Raw genomic sequence first — 16,039 nt, 5'->3', positions numbered from 1 at the left:
CTAGAGGGATAGGCACAGTTTATCTGTCATGGATATGATCTGGCAACTCCACTTGCCACTGGGTATTCAGGGACAGAATAGGAAGTAACAATTTAGGGCAAGGGAGAAGACGGCCAGGGTCACCAGAGTAGATCAACTGACTGATGGGGACATGCCAATACTGTTGAAAACACTAATGGAGAACTATGGCTTGGGTCAAAATCAACTGTGGAAATTTATACAGCTATCACACTCCTTAAGAAGCTGCCTACCAGGTCACAAACTACCCTTTCAATCTTCACTTGGAAAAATCTATTTGGTGAAGTTTTAGAAGATGAAAGGGATGTTCTCGTATCGTATCAATAACTTTTACACCACACCGTTGCAAGAGACACTTAAGACCCAATAGCAAACGGTACTCCAGTACAAATTTATTCTGGAAGAATCCCCACACTACCTTCACAACAGACCTTTGAGCGAAGCTCACAGTTCTCATACTTTAAGGTTTTATTGGTACAGGAAACATCTGCGCCTGCATGAGTGTGGCTCTTGCCCCGTGCCAAATGTTGGGGATGCAGAGTGTAAAACTTTGACATAGTACATATCTTCTGACATTGCTCTCCAACACTTTTGGAAAGACGTTTGCAACTGGTAGTAGTCAATGATAGTGTGCTAGAAACACCAGATCGCCTAACACTCCCTTTTTAACATGTCTGAAAGCACAGTTGCTTCTAATCAAAGATGACAAAGGTTGGTAACGTCGTTGGTGGTAGCCAAACCCTGTATTCTACGCAGCTGGTGGAAAACAACCATACTGACTTCTGATGAATGTCTGTCAGAAAGATCTGGAGTGACTGCCTGTGAACAAGTCATTTTTAAATTTTAATGATCATATGGCCAATTTTGATTTGGTTTGGGAACCGTTCATTAGCCCCTGCCAGCTGACTGGTGGTGCAAGGTGATAAGTAGTGCAAGGAGATAATAAGTAGTCCAACTGTACCTGGGGTGGAATCTTATTTAGGTGTCTCCTTTCTGTCTTTCTTAATTGGGGCTGAGGTTCAGGACTAGATATGGACATAGGCAGTATTAGTTATACTATTTATAATATGTGCTCATTATCATGGTGTGATGTAATGTGTATTTTTCTAGGGTGGGGGGATTGTAATATGTTGAGTCTTTTGTCGAGGTTGCTTAACTCTCAGAGGGGTGAGGGGTAAACATTTAGAATGGTAATCAGAATTGCTCTAATGACAATAAGGATGTGAAGTTTTTATGTAATGGATATTATAGCGCCAAGAAACCGCTTGGTAATAGAGCGCTATACAAAACCCTTTCAACTTCAACTTCAACTTCATATGGATCTGTAAAGGAAATCCTTGTTCAAGGGCGACAGCAGATTCACTAAAGGTTAATTAAGAACTGTATGTGTAATCCTTCCAATTGTAACTTGCTCCTCATTCTACTCATGTTAACACCCATGATGACAAAAACGTGTGGTTGGTTAAGATGAACCCTACCATGTATTATTATATCTTTCTCTCCACGTCTCAAGTATACACCAGTGCTACATTAACCCTTTCGGTGCGGCCGTTGGACAGCTGCACTCCCTCCCCAGTGTGGGTGTTGGCCATTGGCTGACACTTAAGAGGGCTCCAAGGAATCCTCACCGGAGATTTTTTTTTTTTTTTTTTTAAAGGGCTGTGGAGATGCGGAATCGCCCCAGCAGGTAGGGGAACCACACATTTAAACATGAAACAAAACAAAAAAAAAGCAGGTAGTGGGTCAGCCTTCAGCACATGGGTCGACTCCCTTTGTGTTTCCCCCTGGGAGGTAGATAGTGCCCCCCAGGAGAAAGCACACATTTCTAAACATATAGCTATATATACTGCATATGCCATATAAGTCTACCATCTGAAGCAGATGGTAGATTTATTGGGCACATGCAGTATATATGTGAATGCAGTGAAAGTGACTGCACAAAGGGTGGTCATCTTTTAGTTGCTTATTTCTGCTTTAGATTGCAAAATGGGTACTAATGAGGTGAAATGTTTGGCCAGACAGTGTTATGTTTACAAGTATATAAATGGAAAAGATAATGAAGTAATACTATTAAAAAAAAGTGCCACATTTTGCTTAATAATTTAGTCAACCCTGTCTCATAATTTGGTGCTCTTACGCATTATTACAGTGACTTTGGTGTTAGCAATGTGAGATATCACAAGGAGCTCACCTGCTCCCAAAGTTCTCTGCGCCTACGAACTGCTCGCAGTCAAGTTCTCTGATAGGCGTGATGCGTACGTGCTCACTACACTTCATGATGAGAGCACTTACTCAGTACGGTTTGGGTTCAGATAGATAAAGTTCACAAGCCCACCTGTATACTTGATTACAAGTACATTGGCAGAGTGGATAAGAAACCAGGTTTTTCAGCCATAGAATGCGAGTTGTAAAACTCCTACTTGGTATAAAAAGCTGTTTACCCCCCTGATCCAGATAGCAACATACAATTCATATGTTGTTTATCGCAAGATCACCAGGGAAGGCTCATGTCTTTCCTTGACTTGCAGTTGACCGTCATTGAAAGTCTTACTGCTACAAAAGCAGCTGCATCCACTTCATTTGCTCTGGAGGATGTGGCAATGGTGCAGGATTGGCACTTTGCCGATCACATTCCTGGAATACCTAAAAAGACTTGACCATGTTGTAATTGTAGAGTCAGTTCTAAGCAAGGAAAGAGGCAGGAGAGTCAGTTTATTGTCCCCAGTGCCCCTGTCAGCCAACCCTTTGTTTTCCTATTTGCTTTATGTTGTACCATACACAAATGAAGTATTGCGAAATAGATTGACATGGAGCTGTTGTCAATGGACCTTCCATCTGCCACTACTTTAATAGGCAAGCAGCTGATAATTTTTGCTCCTCTACCTGAGGAAATCATGGAATTGCTTATGTCCTGCTCTGCACCTTTATCTGCTGTCAGAACGCTGTAGTCGTTCTGTTCGCCGATTGACAAGTGCATTATAGTCCCGACATTGCACATAATGGTGGACGGAACATACCACGTTTTCATGATGTACCCTGTGTGGCAAAAACGTAAAGTCTTGACTAGTTTTTGAAGTGCTTTTTAGGCAACCTATGTAAACAACACAAGGACCGCCCTGATTGTCCAGGAGAACCTGAGTAAGCGTAATAAGCCAATCAATTGTGGCCTAACGGCTAGAACGGTCGATCTCAATGCTGGGGAACTGGGTTCAATTTTCGGCAGTGACGCTTAACAACCTTTGATTCTGAGAAAATCACTTAATCTCCCCGTGCCTAACAAAAATGAATGTGTCTGTCTGTAATGCAACTGGTGGTCATGTAAAGCAATCTGATACCTTTGGGTTGAGTTTCTGCAGGATGTATGACGTTACAACGCATGCTGTTACAACAAAAATTTTACAACGCGAGTGCATTGACAACGCAGGACATTACAACGCAAGTCTTTACATCGACTTGCACTAGATGGCGTGCTAACATTAAAAAAGTGTAATTTACTATTCCAACTCCAGTCCACGTAACAGTAGGGAAGGTGTTGGGATAGTAAACTACACTATTTTTAATGTTAGCACGCCATCTAGTGCAAGTCGATGTAAAGACTTGCGTTGTAATGTCCTGCGTTGTCAATGCACTCGCGTTGTAACAGTTTCGTTGTAATGGTAGTGCGTTGTAAAAGTTGCGTTGTAAAGGTTGTTCCCCGTTTCTGCAACTCAACTCAACAACTAAAAATGTGCTGTGGGATTCATTCACCAACACTTACACTTACTTTGAAATTGTATAAACTCAATTAGTATCAAACTTGTATCATAATTAATGTTATTGAAAAAAGGATACAGGACACTATATATTTCAGTAAGGATCAAAATGAGTGCAGACGACACAGTGCTCAGACAGAGAACTAATATATACACAACAACATATAACAGATTTCAAGGTTGTATATGACTTTATATCAAACAAACTTAAGCAGAGATCCTGTCTTTTAATATATGGTATCTCCTGCTAAACCATAGGGAGGGGATGTCGATGATGTGACCTGTAGTTAGTCATTGGGTTTCATCAGGACAAAAGTCGTCAGACTAAAGTTCCCTAGTAACCATGGAATCTTGGGAACTTTGAAAAGGCATCCTTTAAGCAATACGTGAAAGAATACTTCAAGACAGTCTACAATGTACATCAGGCCACTAGGTTAGTCGGACAGATACGGTGGGGTAAACAAATTAGAGAAATAGACCTTTGTATTGTGTGGAGAAAGTGGTCGCACCTACACATACTGTAGTACTCTTAGACAAAGCCAACAATTCAAAATAGGCCTCTCGTTCCTTAGACGGTCCCGTAGAGGTAAATGGATTGCTCAGGAAAACCACACCTTTGCATTGTGTCACTCTACCAACATGATTGCAGCTGCCATGGGTTGTCAGCAGGAACCTGAACCTTGATGAATGTGTGACTACTGGAGAGGCTCCTCCCCGGTGTATTTCTGCCTGGCATACAACCCAAATAATATAGGGTGAGACCTACTCTTACCTAGGGTGCATGAGTGACTGACTTTAGGGCTACCTGGATGCCCTGACAAAAGCCCGAGACCCTCTTTTGAGTGATTAAAAAAGGGGGCCGAAACATGTTGCCAATTATAGTTTGATGTGATGCTTGAGACATAAAGCACGCTCACATTTTAATCCAATCAAGTGTACTCTATAATAAAGGGAATCTTTAGGTTTATACTTAGGCTGTTTTCGGATTAACTGGACCCCACTGATGACCTGGACAGTGGTCTGATGATCCCTCACCCCAATGAGGTTGAGACCACCGTGTTGGTATCTTCTTAACAGTGGGTGAGGCCTTTCCGAACAATATCCTTATGCTCATGATAACTATCCTGTAGCGCAGAAGTGTACTTTTATCCCTGATAAAATGCATGGAGATAATTCGTTCCATATCAGTTGTGTGAAATTTGTTATATTATAGCGAATGTGTGGCATGTAGACCTTTAGCTCTTTGTTGGTGTGACTCAAACACTGAAACTTGACCTTGCATTATCACTTCAGCACGTGAGTTTCCCCAGTACACATCTCCATATGCAAGCGTGCCCAGTTTCCACCACCAGTGTGTGAGCTTCTCATGTTAAATTTGTGACTGTGCACTGCCACATTTAAAACATCTTCGTTTCTCTCAAACATTGTGCCTCAGTCCTTTCTGTAGGTGACCACTTTTGTAGGGTCAGATTATTTCTAATGTGTGATTAATAGCAAGTCTGACAAATATCCCACGTTTTGGAGTTGTGATGTAATCTCCTGGCCACTGGTAAAGACCAAGACAACCAAGTAATTTGGTCTGAGTGCAGACACAATCAACAGGTTTTGACAAGGCTATTCTCAGACCTTGCACACTAGCAGAAAGTCTTTCTAAAACTGCCGAAAAATTGCAAAATCTGCCTCCACTTGTATGTGCTCACATGTTAAAAAATAGTATAGTAATGAGTTTTGAACACGTACATTGAAAAACAGGACTTTTGAACCATTTCGGATTATTACCATTTCAGATTCTTACCATGTAGTTCAAAGTCTGTGAGAGATGGGTTAAGGGCATCAATATCGTTGCTGAGTTCTCCTTCCATTAAAGTGTCCTGCATTATCCGTTCTGAAGAGAGCTCTGGTAACATCTTCATTCTGTGTATGGGAGGGGAGTGAGCAGGGATCGGGGATTCCTGAGGACTGTTGTGCTGCATTCTGATGTCATCTTGGTGATCCGGAGTTGGGAAGTGGGTCTGAGGAATGCCAAGAGATTGTTGTATTGTAGTAACCGAAATCAGTTAAAAGGCATGACGTAGCAAGAATGTGAAGCAGGAATATTAGTCACCTACCGAGTGGTGCCTCCTGAGCTGCTGGTCATCCTTCTGGGAACCAGTCACAAGCATGGGCTGTAAAGATTCTGGATCAGTAGGAGTTGTCTCACAAAGGGACTGTGTCTCCAAGGACATCTGCAGAGTAACTGAAGGGCTGACTGAAGCTCTCATCTTCTCAATCTTGCTTCCAATCAACCTGTCAAGCTCTTCTGAAAAGATGTACATAACTGTTTCTAACAAAGTAATTATCATTAATTTAATTCAAAATATAAGGAGTAATAAATGTGCACATCAATCTTGAGTGTTTCTATAGCAGCTATTTTAGCACGCCCATCTAATGCTTTGTTAGCCAGGAAGTGTTCGACAACCAAGTGATTTGGTGATAATGGAAGTGGAACTCCAAAGCCAAGTAATTTAGGTGCTTAAAAACAGAACAAACATCTATTCATAGGAAACACTGTACATTGCCCAGTTTTACCTGTCTAAGGGGACGGTAACTGCAACTGGAGTTGCATGGCACCACTGCTTGGAGAATATGTTTGGATCCAATCTGGTGCCTGAAATATTACTAAGGTGAAAATGTATGGGAAGAAGTGTCTACCAGAAAGGATATCCTTTGAAAATATCTCCAACGTAGGACAATTATCAACCACCAGTCAAAGTTTCAAGTTCAATGGCATTACGATCAATTGTAACAGAAGCCTCAATAAAATGCCAACCAGGATAGCAAACATTGCGGGAAAAGTGGTAATCCACAGACCTGTCAATTACATGCATATTTTGGAGGAGAGAGCAGTCAGGTTGGCTCTTAAGATGGTCTTCCCATCAATTATTTTGAACACTTTTTAATTTGCTGTCACCACAGTGCATTATGAGAATTAACACATGGAAACAAGGTCAATGACACTCTCAAAGGAGAATCTGGCTCCAGTCCTTAAGAAAACTGCAGTTCCCTAACCAAGCCTTCAAAACACTAAAGAAGGTGAGGTAAGTAAGCAATTTCTTTTAACAAAAACTAAAGTGTAAGAGAATTTAGTCAGATTTGATTTTATGTCTTTCGTATTATAATTTCTCCTGGCGACAGCACTATTCGCGTCCGGTCTGTATTTCGAAAGTAGTGTCCACAACCTGGATCATTTGCAGAGTCCCTCATGCATCATCCCACCCATCTAAAGACCTGATTAATCCACTGCCTTCCCATTCAATCCGAACACCCTTTCCGAGAGTGCAAGTGCTATATAAGTCTGAGAGACTAAACTGTGATTTCCATCATGGGCTGAGAATTCAGTGTGCATATATATATTTTTCTTTTTTTAGAGTTTTACATAGCGCGAACTAGACCCGAAGATATCGTGTATCAGAGCGCTTTACATGAGGACACATTCATTTTTGTTAGGCACGGGGAGATTAAGTGATTTGCCTAGAAGCACAAGATGTTGAGCGTCGTTGCCGAGACCCACAGCTTCGACGTCGACCGCTGTAGCTGTAAGGCTAGCTACATCCTCTCCCCTAATATATTTGACAGTATAAAGGGGCAGGTTTTTTTTTTAATTTCTGAAATACGGGCATCATCCTTTTCTCACCTGGCTTTGCCATGCTCTTCCGGACTGCCACGGGATCTTTCCGTTTCCACTTCTGAAGTTCCTCTTGCATCTTATCGATTTTGGCTGGATTGAGGGCCCATAAGCAGCCCTTGCGAGAAGAAGTTCCAGACTTGTTCTCCACTTTCTCAAAACACTTGTTCAGAGACAGATTGTGGCGCACAGAGTTCTTCCAGCCATCTGGAGCTGTCTGCAGAAGCAAAATGGAATAATCAATGAACGTCTATCATGCCCCGCTTTCTCGAGGACACAGGCAGACCGGTAGGTGAACCACGCTCGCCACTTTGCCTGCACATAGATTGTCCAATCTACATTTGGTTTGGACAAATGAAGGGAGCAGAACAAATCCATTGAAGTGTGTGGTATGCGCTGCATAAACGTGCTTCAGTAAGTAAGCAGATTTCCCAAAAAGGAGAAGTGTCCTTGAAACAGGAGGACACGTAGCAAACATTAAGATTCCACGTGGAATTTTGAAAAGCATCCTAGTCCCTTTATACCCCGAGTTTTGAGGAGATTTACAGCCAGTTTTTTACAAGTTCTGTTTCTTTAATTTGATTGTTGAAGGCAGATGTTTGTAAACGATTTATAAAAGTTTCAAAGCAGTGCTTGGGCACCCCGTGACGCGGTCAGTGTGATGTTGTAGGCACCAGGAACATCATTTCTCAATCAATAGTTTGAAGGTGCCCCTTCACTTTCGTTATAATAGGAAATTTCAAGCTCTGGTGCGTGGTAGTGCAATATATGTGCTAGCACTCTAGATACAGTCACAATATCTCATTAGCATAATTACAAAATACTATTGTAGAGTCACAAGACTCTGGGGCAGTGCCCATGTGCCAAGCTGGTCCTAATTTTAACCCTTTGACTTGATTAATAGGTTTACTGGTGCTCGAGCTATATGTCACAAGTCCTCCCCTGACCAGTAGTCTACATGGTTATGGCAGGTTGCTTGTGTGTTCAACTCTGTTAGGATTGAGGGGACCATTAAAGTGGTGCGCATTATGGTGTGTGCAACTACCATCCCCAGGCTATGACACTACTAACGGTTAGTGGCAGCTGATTGTTTTAGAAAGGTGCAGACCTTCTAACTGTACCTCATTGAGGAGGTTGCCCCCTCGTTCTACTGATAATTTCATGTATCGTCTCATAGCTGGGCCCCCTCTCTCCGTCTAAGTACCTGTTGCGTATGGCATGCATGTTTGAAGCCTTTACAACTATAGGATGCTCCGTAACCTTGATGGTAGGCAGAAGTCCTGGTCTCCCATTTTCCTGTATGTTCCCCCACGCTGCTCCCTTAGCTTCCTTTTTCCCTTTGAAATACAGGAACTTTTTTTGCACCAGCAGTTGGAATGGGCTGACCCACTTGAGAGATGGTGGCTTTGTTTTTAACCTAGTCTACAAAGTACAAGTACCACTCTTAGAACGCTTGTGACTTAATGACACTGTATATTTGCGAGAAAATACACTAACATGGATGGTATTTCTACTAGGCCTGGGCGAAGCACTACGCTACGCTCGCGTAGATTGCGAAGTTCGCGCTACTTCGTACTACGCGAACTGCACGTAGCACAGTGCGAACACGCGTAGCGTAGTGTTGCGTAGTGCTGCGGTCATTTTTTGCTTGCTCGCGGTCCTCAACGTCAAGTTGGCGACCGCGAGCAAGCAAAATGACATCCCGGCGAGACTTTTTCCTTGTTCGCGATCGCGAGCATGGAAAATAAACCTCCCGGCGAGATTCCCAACGCGAGGAGGTCAGGTTTCTCATTGCGAGGGGTCGCGTATGCTCGCGACTGCTCGCGATGAGAAACTACCAGTTCGCGTTGAGAAAGCTGCCGCTCGAGTAAAAATCTACTCGAGCAGCAGAAAACTACAGCTCGCACTGTGCAAGATGCCATTTTCAATGATTGCACAGTGCCGGTTGCTTGTCCGCACTGTGCAATCATTGAAAACAACATCTTGCACAGTGCGAACATGTTACTACGCAGTTCGCGAAGTGCTACGCGTAGCTCGCGTAGTGCGAACTTCACTTTGCGTAGCTTCGCGAAGTGCTACTTCGCGAACTACGCCCACCCTTAATTTCTACAGGGGTGAAATTTTGTGGCAGTGGTCTTAGCAATAACCGCAACAAGATATATATATGTGTGGCCACCGGCACATCTTTGTTATTTGTTTCCTAAACACAGTAGTACCACCCATACCACTGACTACTAAGGTCAAAATATGACATACTCTTGAGAAGTCTTTACAGATGCATCGGACCCTAGACGGTGTATAATACAAGAATCATGTTGCCCTGAGGAGGATATAATTACCCTAGCTCCTTTCTGTTTCTCTTAACCCGTTCCGAGCTCATGACGGAACCACTCCGTCATGAGCCACGGGTGCGCTGTGCTCATGACGGAGTGGTTCCGTCATGCTGCGGCCGTTGGCGGCCGCTCCGCCCACGCGGCGCTAATTCCCCGCCTGTGCGGGCGATTAGCGCAGTGGGCGGAGTCGTGGGGGAGCACTCCGTCATGAGCACAGCTCACCCGTGACTCGTGACGGAGTGGTTCCGTCACGAGCACAGCGGCACCACAACTGCCCCCAAACCCCCCCAGCGCCGCGGCGGAATTCCTGCCGCGGCGAAGGGGTTAAGCATGTAAACGGGAGACACGAATAAAGTTAATAGGCCTACCCTAACACAATTTTAGTAATCATTTTGCATGCGACAACACAAGAGATGAGGCATCCCACTGCTGATAAGAACTGAGTTAAATTCAATTTTGGGTTTTGTGAGCTTATGTAGGTGGCAAAATCAGCTCTTATGTAGGTAGCTAGTAATAATAAGAGGAGAGGCGTAGTAACTGCTCATATGGTCCATGCTTTCCATCCCTTTGAATTGAAAGTCTGTTCTAGTTACCCTTTAATTGGTCCATAAGGTTTTTAAGGAATAGAGTGACTAGAGGCCTTTTCATGGTTTGTGCACATATGGCCTTGATTCATTTGTTAGGGCAATCCTTATATATAAAACGCGTTTTAAATTGTTCTCTAGTTTGGTCAATAGGAAAACAGGGAAGTACTCTGTAAGGATCCAGCATGAAAGCCTAAGGTGAAATGAGTTTCACCTTTTCATTAGAGGTAGGAGTAATCTTTTTAGATTCGATATGTAATTGCACTTGGTGCAATCATGGCAAACATTTTGTGTTCTATGCATACTTACTCAGAGGCTTCGATTGAGCCTCTTTGGCTCAGGTACCTTGGCAATTGGGTTGAGACATTGAGGATCACATCGTGGATCAGCCTGCAGTATTTTAGTCTCACCTCCAATCTACTGACTGTTTGGATATATCCTTCCACCTTCCTTGGATAGTTTGAGGCACTATTTTACCACGTGGAAAGCACAGTGTTATCGAACATTCAACTGTTTATCTCATCCAAGCACAATAGAATAATTCGTGCTATAGGTGCCAGTGGGACCCCACAGCACTCATTTTAGGGCCTGGGGCTCTTTTTGACAGACCATTAATGTTGTGGAAGCAGCACGAGCCCGATTTGACCTCTTTACACAACACTAATGGGCTTTCTGTCATTGCAGCACGGCATAAAGAAAGTGAAAGAGAAAACGAGAGAGATTTGTGAGTTAGGTCTTTATATGGGATGGATGCTCGACAGCGACAGATTTGAAACGGGCACCTACAGAGTCATGTCTTTCAAATGTTTAACTTTACAGACAGACGCAATGATTGTTCTATCAACAATGTCCAGGTGAGTGATGCATTCGCTGTTACGTTTTATGTTTTACTTCATGTTGCATGGTATACATGCCTCTGTTTCCTGAGATTATTTTATAATCTAGATGTTATGTTTCTGCAAAGAAAAAATCATACAGCATATGAATCTTATACAGTGCTTCCAGTGAACAAAGTTACCTGTAGGAGTCGGGGTGTGTTCAAGGAAAGGATGGGTGTTCAAGACAGTACAACTGAGAGCACTGGAATTGAGGTTGAGGCCGCGCAAGCTTCTGACAGTGCCAGTCACTGTATCATAAAGGTATTCCTACTACAAGCTCATCAAATGTTTGGCCTCTCTGCACAGTGAACGCAGCTTTTGAAATATGGAAAGCACCAAGGTAATTGTTTTAGGGAGGGGTGGGGGTGGTTCAACCACGGAACTCCCCTTGACCTTCTACCTTTTGGTATTCATTATGCAGCATTGGATGGTGCCAGTGGGGGAAGCAGGTGGGTGGCACCTAAGAAACGTTTTGGGCATCTGCTCTTATTTAAAATAAAAAAAAGTACTGTCTAAGCATTGTATACACAAAGAAACCCTTTGTTACTTTTTCTGTACTGCAACAGGCATGTTTTCGTTTTTGCTTTTGTCAGTACACGAGTGAATGTCAAACTAAGTGGCTTTGCCAATGCTTGTTTATTGTCAAGTCACTAGATCGTCAGTAGTCTGTACTCTCTACACTCAAGCTTTTCCACACTTCCACATATAAACTGACAAATACACTGTCTGTTATTTGGATAGAAGATACCTAGCCCGTTGCGCCACTTTTGCGTCACTTTTCCCATGTTAAAAGTGACGCAAAAGTGGCTCAAGGGGCTTGTAAATCTGCCCCCTAAGGTCTCGGAGGTTTGTGAACAAGAACCTCAGGATTGTCTCCTGCAGGTTTGTACCGCATTTGATAAATAGTTTTGCAACATGCATTTTGGCAGTATTTGTCTTCCACGAGCAATACACCATAGTTTATTAATGATTGCTTTTATCACACTTGTATATATTTTTTATTCTGTTTTTATATGTTTAACCTTTCCACCATGATGGATAAAAAGGACTTTACCACCTTGGTTCTATTAAACTGGTGAATGGTGGAGGGGTGTGCCCAGCAAGAGGGCCTAGTTTGATTGATTTTTTGGGGTGGTCAGTTCACCTTCAGGCCATGTTGCAACACATGTGTAAGAAAATAGCTGCAAAATATGATTGCTGTGACATGGTCAATTTTGTGTTGAATGAGTGGAGGAGTGTGGCTCAATGGTTAGAGCGGCAGACCCTGAAGCAGAGTTTTGGCCAGGGACCAGGCTTCGATTCCCGCCTCGGCGGGGCTCGGGCTCAATTTCCTCGGACCTGTCTATTCTCGCCTCGGTGCCTATTCTAATCACGGACCCCACGCTGCAACTCTGGGCAATAGCTTGCTTAGCCTCCACACCGGCCCCAACAGCGCTAAGGATGCCTGGCTTCACCCTGGGGGCGCCCAGGAGTGGACACTTCACAGGGAAAGCCAGGAGGGGTTCTACAGCGGTATGAGTATCAGCGCCAGGAAACCGCAAAGGCGACACCGCAAGGTGGCTGTCTGGTGACAGTGCACTCTATAAGTACCTTGACATTTACATTTACATTTCACTCTTCATCTGCTGATTAGGATACAAGACTATTGGCCTGAGAAATATGTGCTGTTTCTCCTCTAGCCATGACAGGAGAACATGATGGTGCGGTAAGTAAGCAACCAATTCTAGGAGGAGCACTAGTGGGCACTATGTGTTAACAGATGCAGTGCCCGAATGGGTAACACCACAGCTCAATCTTTTTGTCACCATAAATTTATATTTGCCTTTATGTGTTTGTATAATGTGGCAAGTCCTTGTAGTCATCTATCCACTGTAGACAGGAGTTGTTCAATTACAATTGCTGAAACACTGCAGCAATGGATTAATGTAGATGAAGTCAGATTGTAAGACTTTTTTGAATTTAAAGAGAATGATTTATTTCTGACTCCAAAACAGACACTTTTATAAGGGAGGACTTTCTTTAGAATTATTTTTCATGTTTGGATTCTCATTGTTTTTTTCCATGTTTTCTACTATTTGTCCCCCTTCTGAAGTTGAGCGAAGAGTTTGCTCCTATAGTGAAATGTTTATGAAAATCAAAGAAGTTCCCATTTTGGGGATCTTACTTCTTATACTTATTCTTTATCATTGGTATATTTCGATCAATAAACAATCAACTCTTCTCCCAATTAAACCAGTAGGATAATTGCATAAGAAACACCAGATCCTTACTAGAGTGATTCCCTGAAAATGATCACCCCCGCACATTTTTCTATGCCTGGCACTGCAATATAACTAAACCAGAAATGTGACATCACCTGCTTTCTGCAACAACTGGTGGTTCCATAACCAAACAGATGTCTGAACTGACCAGACCGTCCTTGGAGTTTCTGAAACGATGTCCACTTCACAGAGCACTGAGGATGCACCAAGAGCACTCCAGATGAGGGCCTTTGGAGATATGCCCTCATCTTCCTACCCCACCGTCTAGCCAGAGCCGAGCTGCAGTGAACTGCCAGTAGGATCCAACATCTGTTACATGTCAGTCCTGTATTGGCATGTTCATGTCGACCAGATCAGTGCATTTTGAGATGGCATCTGCTTCCTGTCTTTCACTCCCAGACCCCCGGCACTGTTGCCCCCTACAACACTGCTGAAAGCTGTACATGTGGAACTAAGGGACTTGCAGCTCCTGCTGACCCAAGCACACTTTTAAAGCTTAATCTGAAGAGTATTATTATTAGAACCCTGCCTCCTATTATGCAATCATATCCCATCATAAGATCATATCTATCTGCACCATGGTCCAAGACCACATCACTGAAATGCATGACTATTGGTACCCATTTTACACACTAGACAGCTCCCTAGAGTAAGAACATGGACTGTTCTAAAGCAGACACTATCTAGTTGTGATCCAGTGCCAAAGCAACTGCACTGAAAGTTCCACAGCCATGGCAATGTCTTGTACTGATCAATAAATTCTTTGTCAGGACCCGGAGGCAAGAATTATGCCACACTTTCTTCGTTTATTTTAACAGCAGCCTTATTCAGCAACATATACAACATATAAAACTTAATTTCCCATCATTCATGGGGAAATAAGAACAAACCATGCACTATCCAAATAACATCTATTATGACTCTATTAAGCCTCCGTCCGCCTATGCTTGTTCTCTTTCTTCGCTGCTGCAGCAGCAGATAAGTGCTGGACTTTGGTCCGCTATTTTTTTTTTCTTTCTATTGCTGTTTTTAGGTTGAGCATTCAAGACCTCTTATATATACCTTAGTATATACTTTTGTGTATACTTATATGTGTATGTACTCTGTGGGCCTTTTTGATCAGCCCTAGGACTTGTTTGCTTCTGCTTAGGGGACTTTTTTTTCTGGTCAGCCTCTATTTAACTTTCTTGACAGAAAACGACCAGCAGAGGTCAGTAAAATACCAGAATCACTTTAGCATTCTCTAGTTTCCAGTCCATAGACATTTTCTTACACAAGCACCCGTAGACAATAATATTTTTTTTAAATCTTGTATTATCAGTGACATGACCACCGAAAACCCTGCTTTTATATTAAGAACAGAGCTTTGGATTATACCATTTCCAGATGAAAGCCAATATTTCTCTCCATGTGTTCCCATACCTCGCGTGTCACGCAGTTTGGTGTTTACTTTCCCTCCATGTTAAAGAACAGTAGATGTTTCAGCACCCAGGCTAATGTGCTGCATAGCTAAATACATATAAGGTCGCAGAGGCGAGACCGATTGCATTGCAAATCCTTGTTATGATATGGTGTCACTAGCCATAGGTTATATATTGTATTGTGTGCTGCGATTTGCCTTTCAGTAGCGGCCGCAGGAACACTCTGTTGCTGCTTCACTGCCGCTTATTATCATTTCTTGACAGCTGCTGCGGAGCTGCGGGGGCAGATCGCTGTGGTCAGTATATACCATAAGGACGTATTGGTATCCTTTAGGGTCTTACTGCCTCTGAAAAAATCGTAGCTTAGCTACCGCATTCGCCTGAGTCCCCCAGACCAGACCATGCCCTTTTTACCAATAAATACATGTTCCCTCGGGACTCACTTACTTCCACTAATTGACTACCATGGAGCAGTATGAAGACTCCTACACTGAGGAAAAGGTATCCTATTTCCCAATGTCAAATGAGTTTTGCCAGGTGGTGGATGCCTCCATTTATACGGCGGTCTCAGACGCGGAGGAACCTCCTGTGTGGAAACTCTTAGCATATGCACAGCAGTGCTTTCAACCCCCTTTTCAAGTGAAAAACTACTTGGGCCTTTGCCCCCCCCCCCACCTCCTTGGCTTCCTGTGAATTCTGAGGACCCGCAAAAGCTCCCACAGGCCCCTTGGGTAAATCTGGACACTTTTGTCAGGCTTAAGAAGGCCTTCCTAGACAATACCTTATTCCCAGACCCGAGCCCGCAGGGAAAACACAGACACCTCTTTGCAATCCCCTCCACAGCTTCAGATGGCTCCCTAGTGGGACCTGATGGAGATTCTGACCTTAACCAATCGTGGAGATCACATATCACCCCATCGGGGACAGATCCACCAACAAATGCCCAATACGATGTAAAGTCCAACATGTTTAAATCCAGAGGCATTCATGCCCCGCGCAGCGGACCCAAGTGGATAAGGTAATTACCTATGTGGCAAGGAGGCTTTGCAAGACCTTGAATCAAAAGGTCTGCAACAGTCTACGGGCGGAATGTCCCTGACATTCACTGGAGGGTAAGGCCGCTACTAC

At 43.4% G+C, this 16,039-nt stretch overlaps 1 protein-coding gene across 2 annotated transcripts in view; it reads right to left on the bottom strand.

The window, feature by feature from the left end:
- The window catches only part of FOXN1 (forkhead box N1), a 521,814-nt gene that overhangs the window by 39,036 nt on the left and 466,739 nt on the right, over positions 1 to 16,039 (bottom strand). Inside the window, exons 8-10 of one of the 2 annotated variants that reach the window (XM_085649114.1) lie at positions 7,444 to 7,651; positions 5,879 to 6,069; positions 5,566 to 5,782 (exon numbers count right to left, since the gene is read on the bottom strand). In XM_085649114.1, the coding sequence (XP_085505240.1) occupies positions 5,566 to 5,782; positions 5,879 to 6,069; positions 7,444 to 7,651 (616 nt within the window). The remainder of the gene's footprint in view (positions 1 to 5,565; positions 5,783 to 5,878; positions 6,070 to 7,443; positions 7,652 to 16,039) is intronic. The other variant, XM_085649115.1, reaches the window with a different exon arrangement.

This window comes from Triturus cristatus, chromosome 3_2 (assembly GCF_964204655.1).
Source record: "Triturus cristatus chromosome 3_2, aTriCri1.1, whole genome shotgun sequence".
Lineage (NCBI taxonomy): Eukaryota > Metazoa > Chordata > Amphibia > Caudata > Salamandridae > Triturus > Triturus cristatus.
Note: the sequence above shows the minus strand (reverse complement) of the source record. Positions and strands in the feature narration are given on the sequence as shown.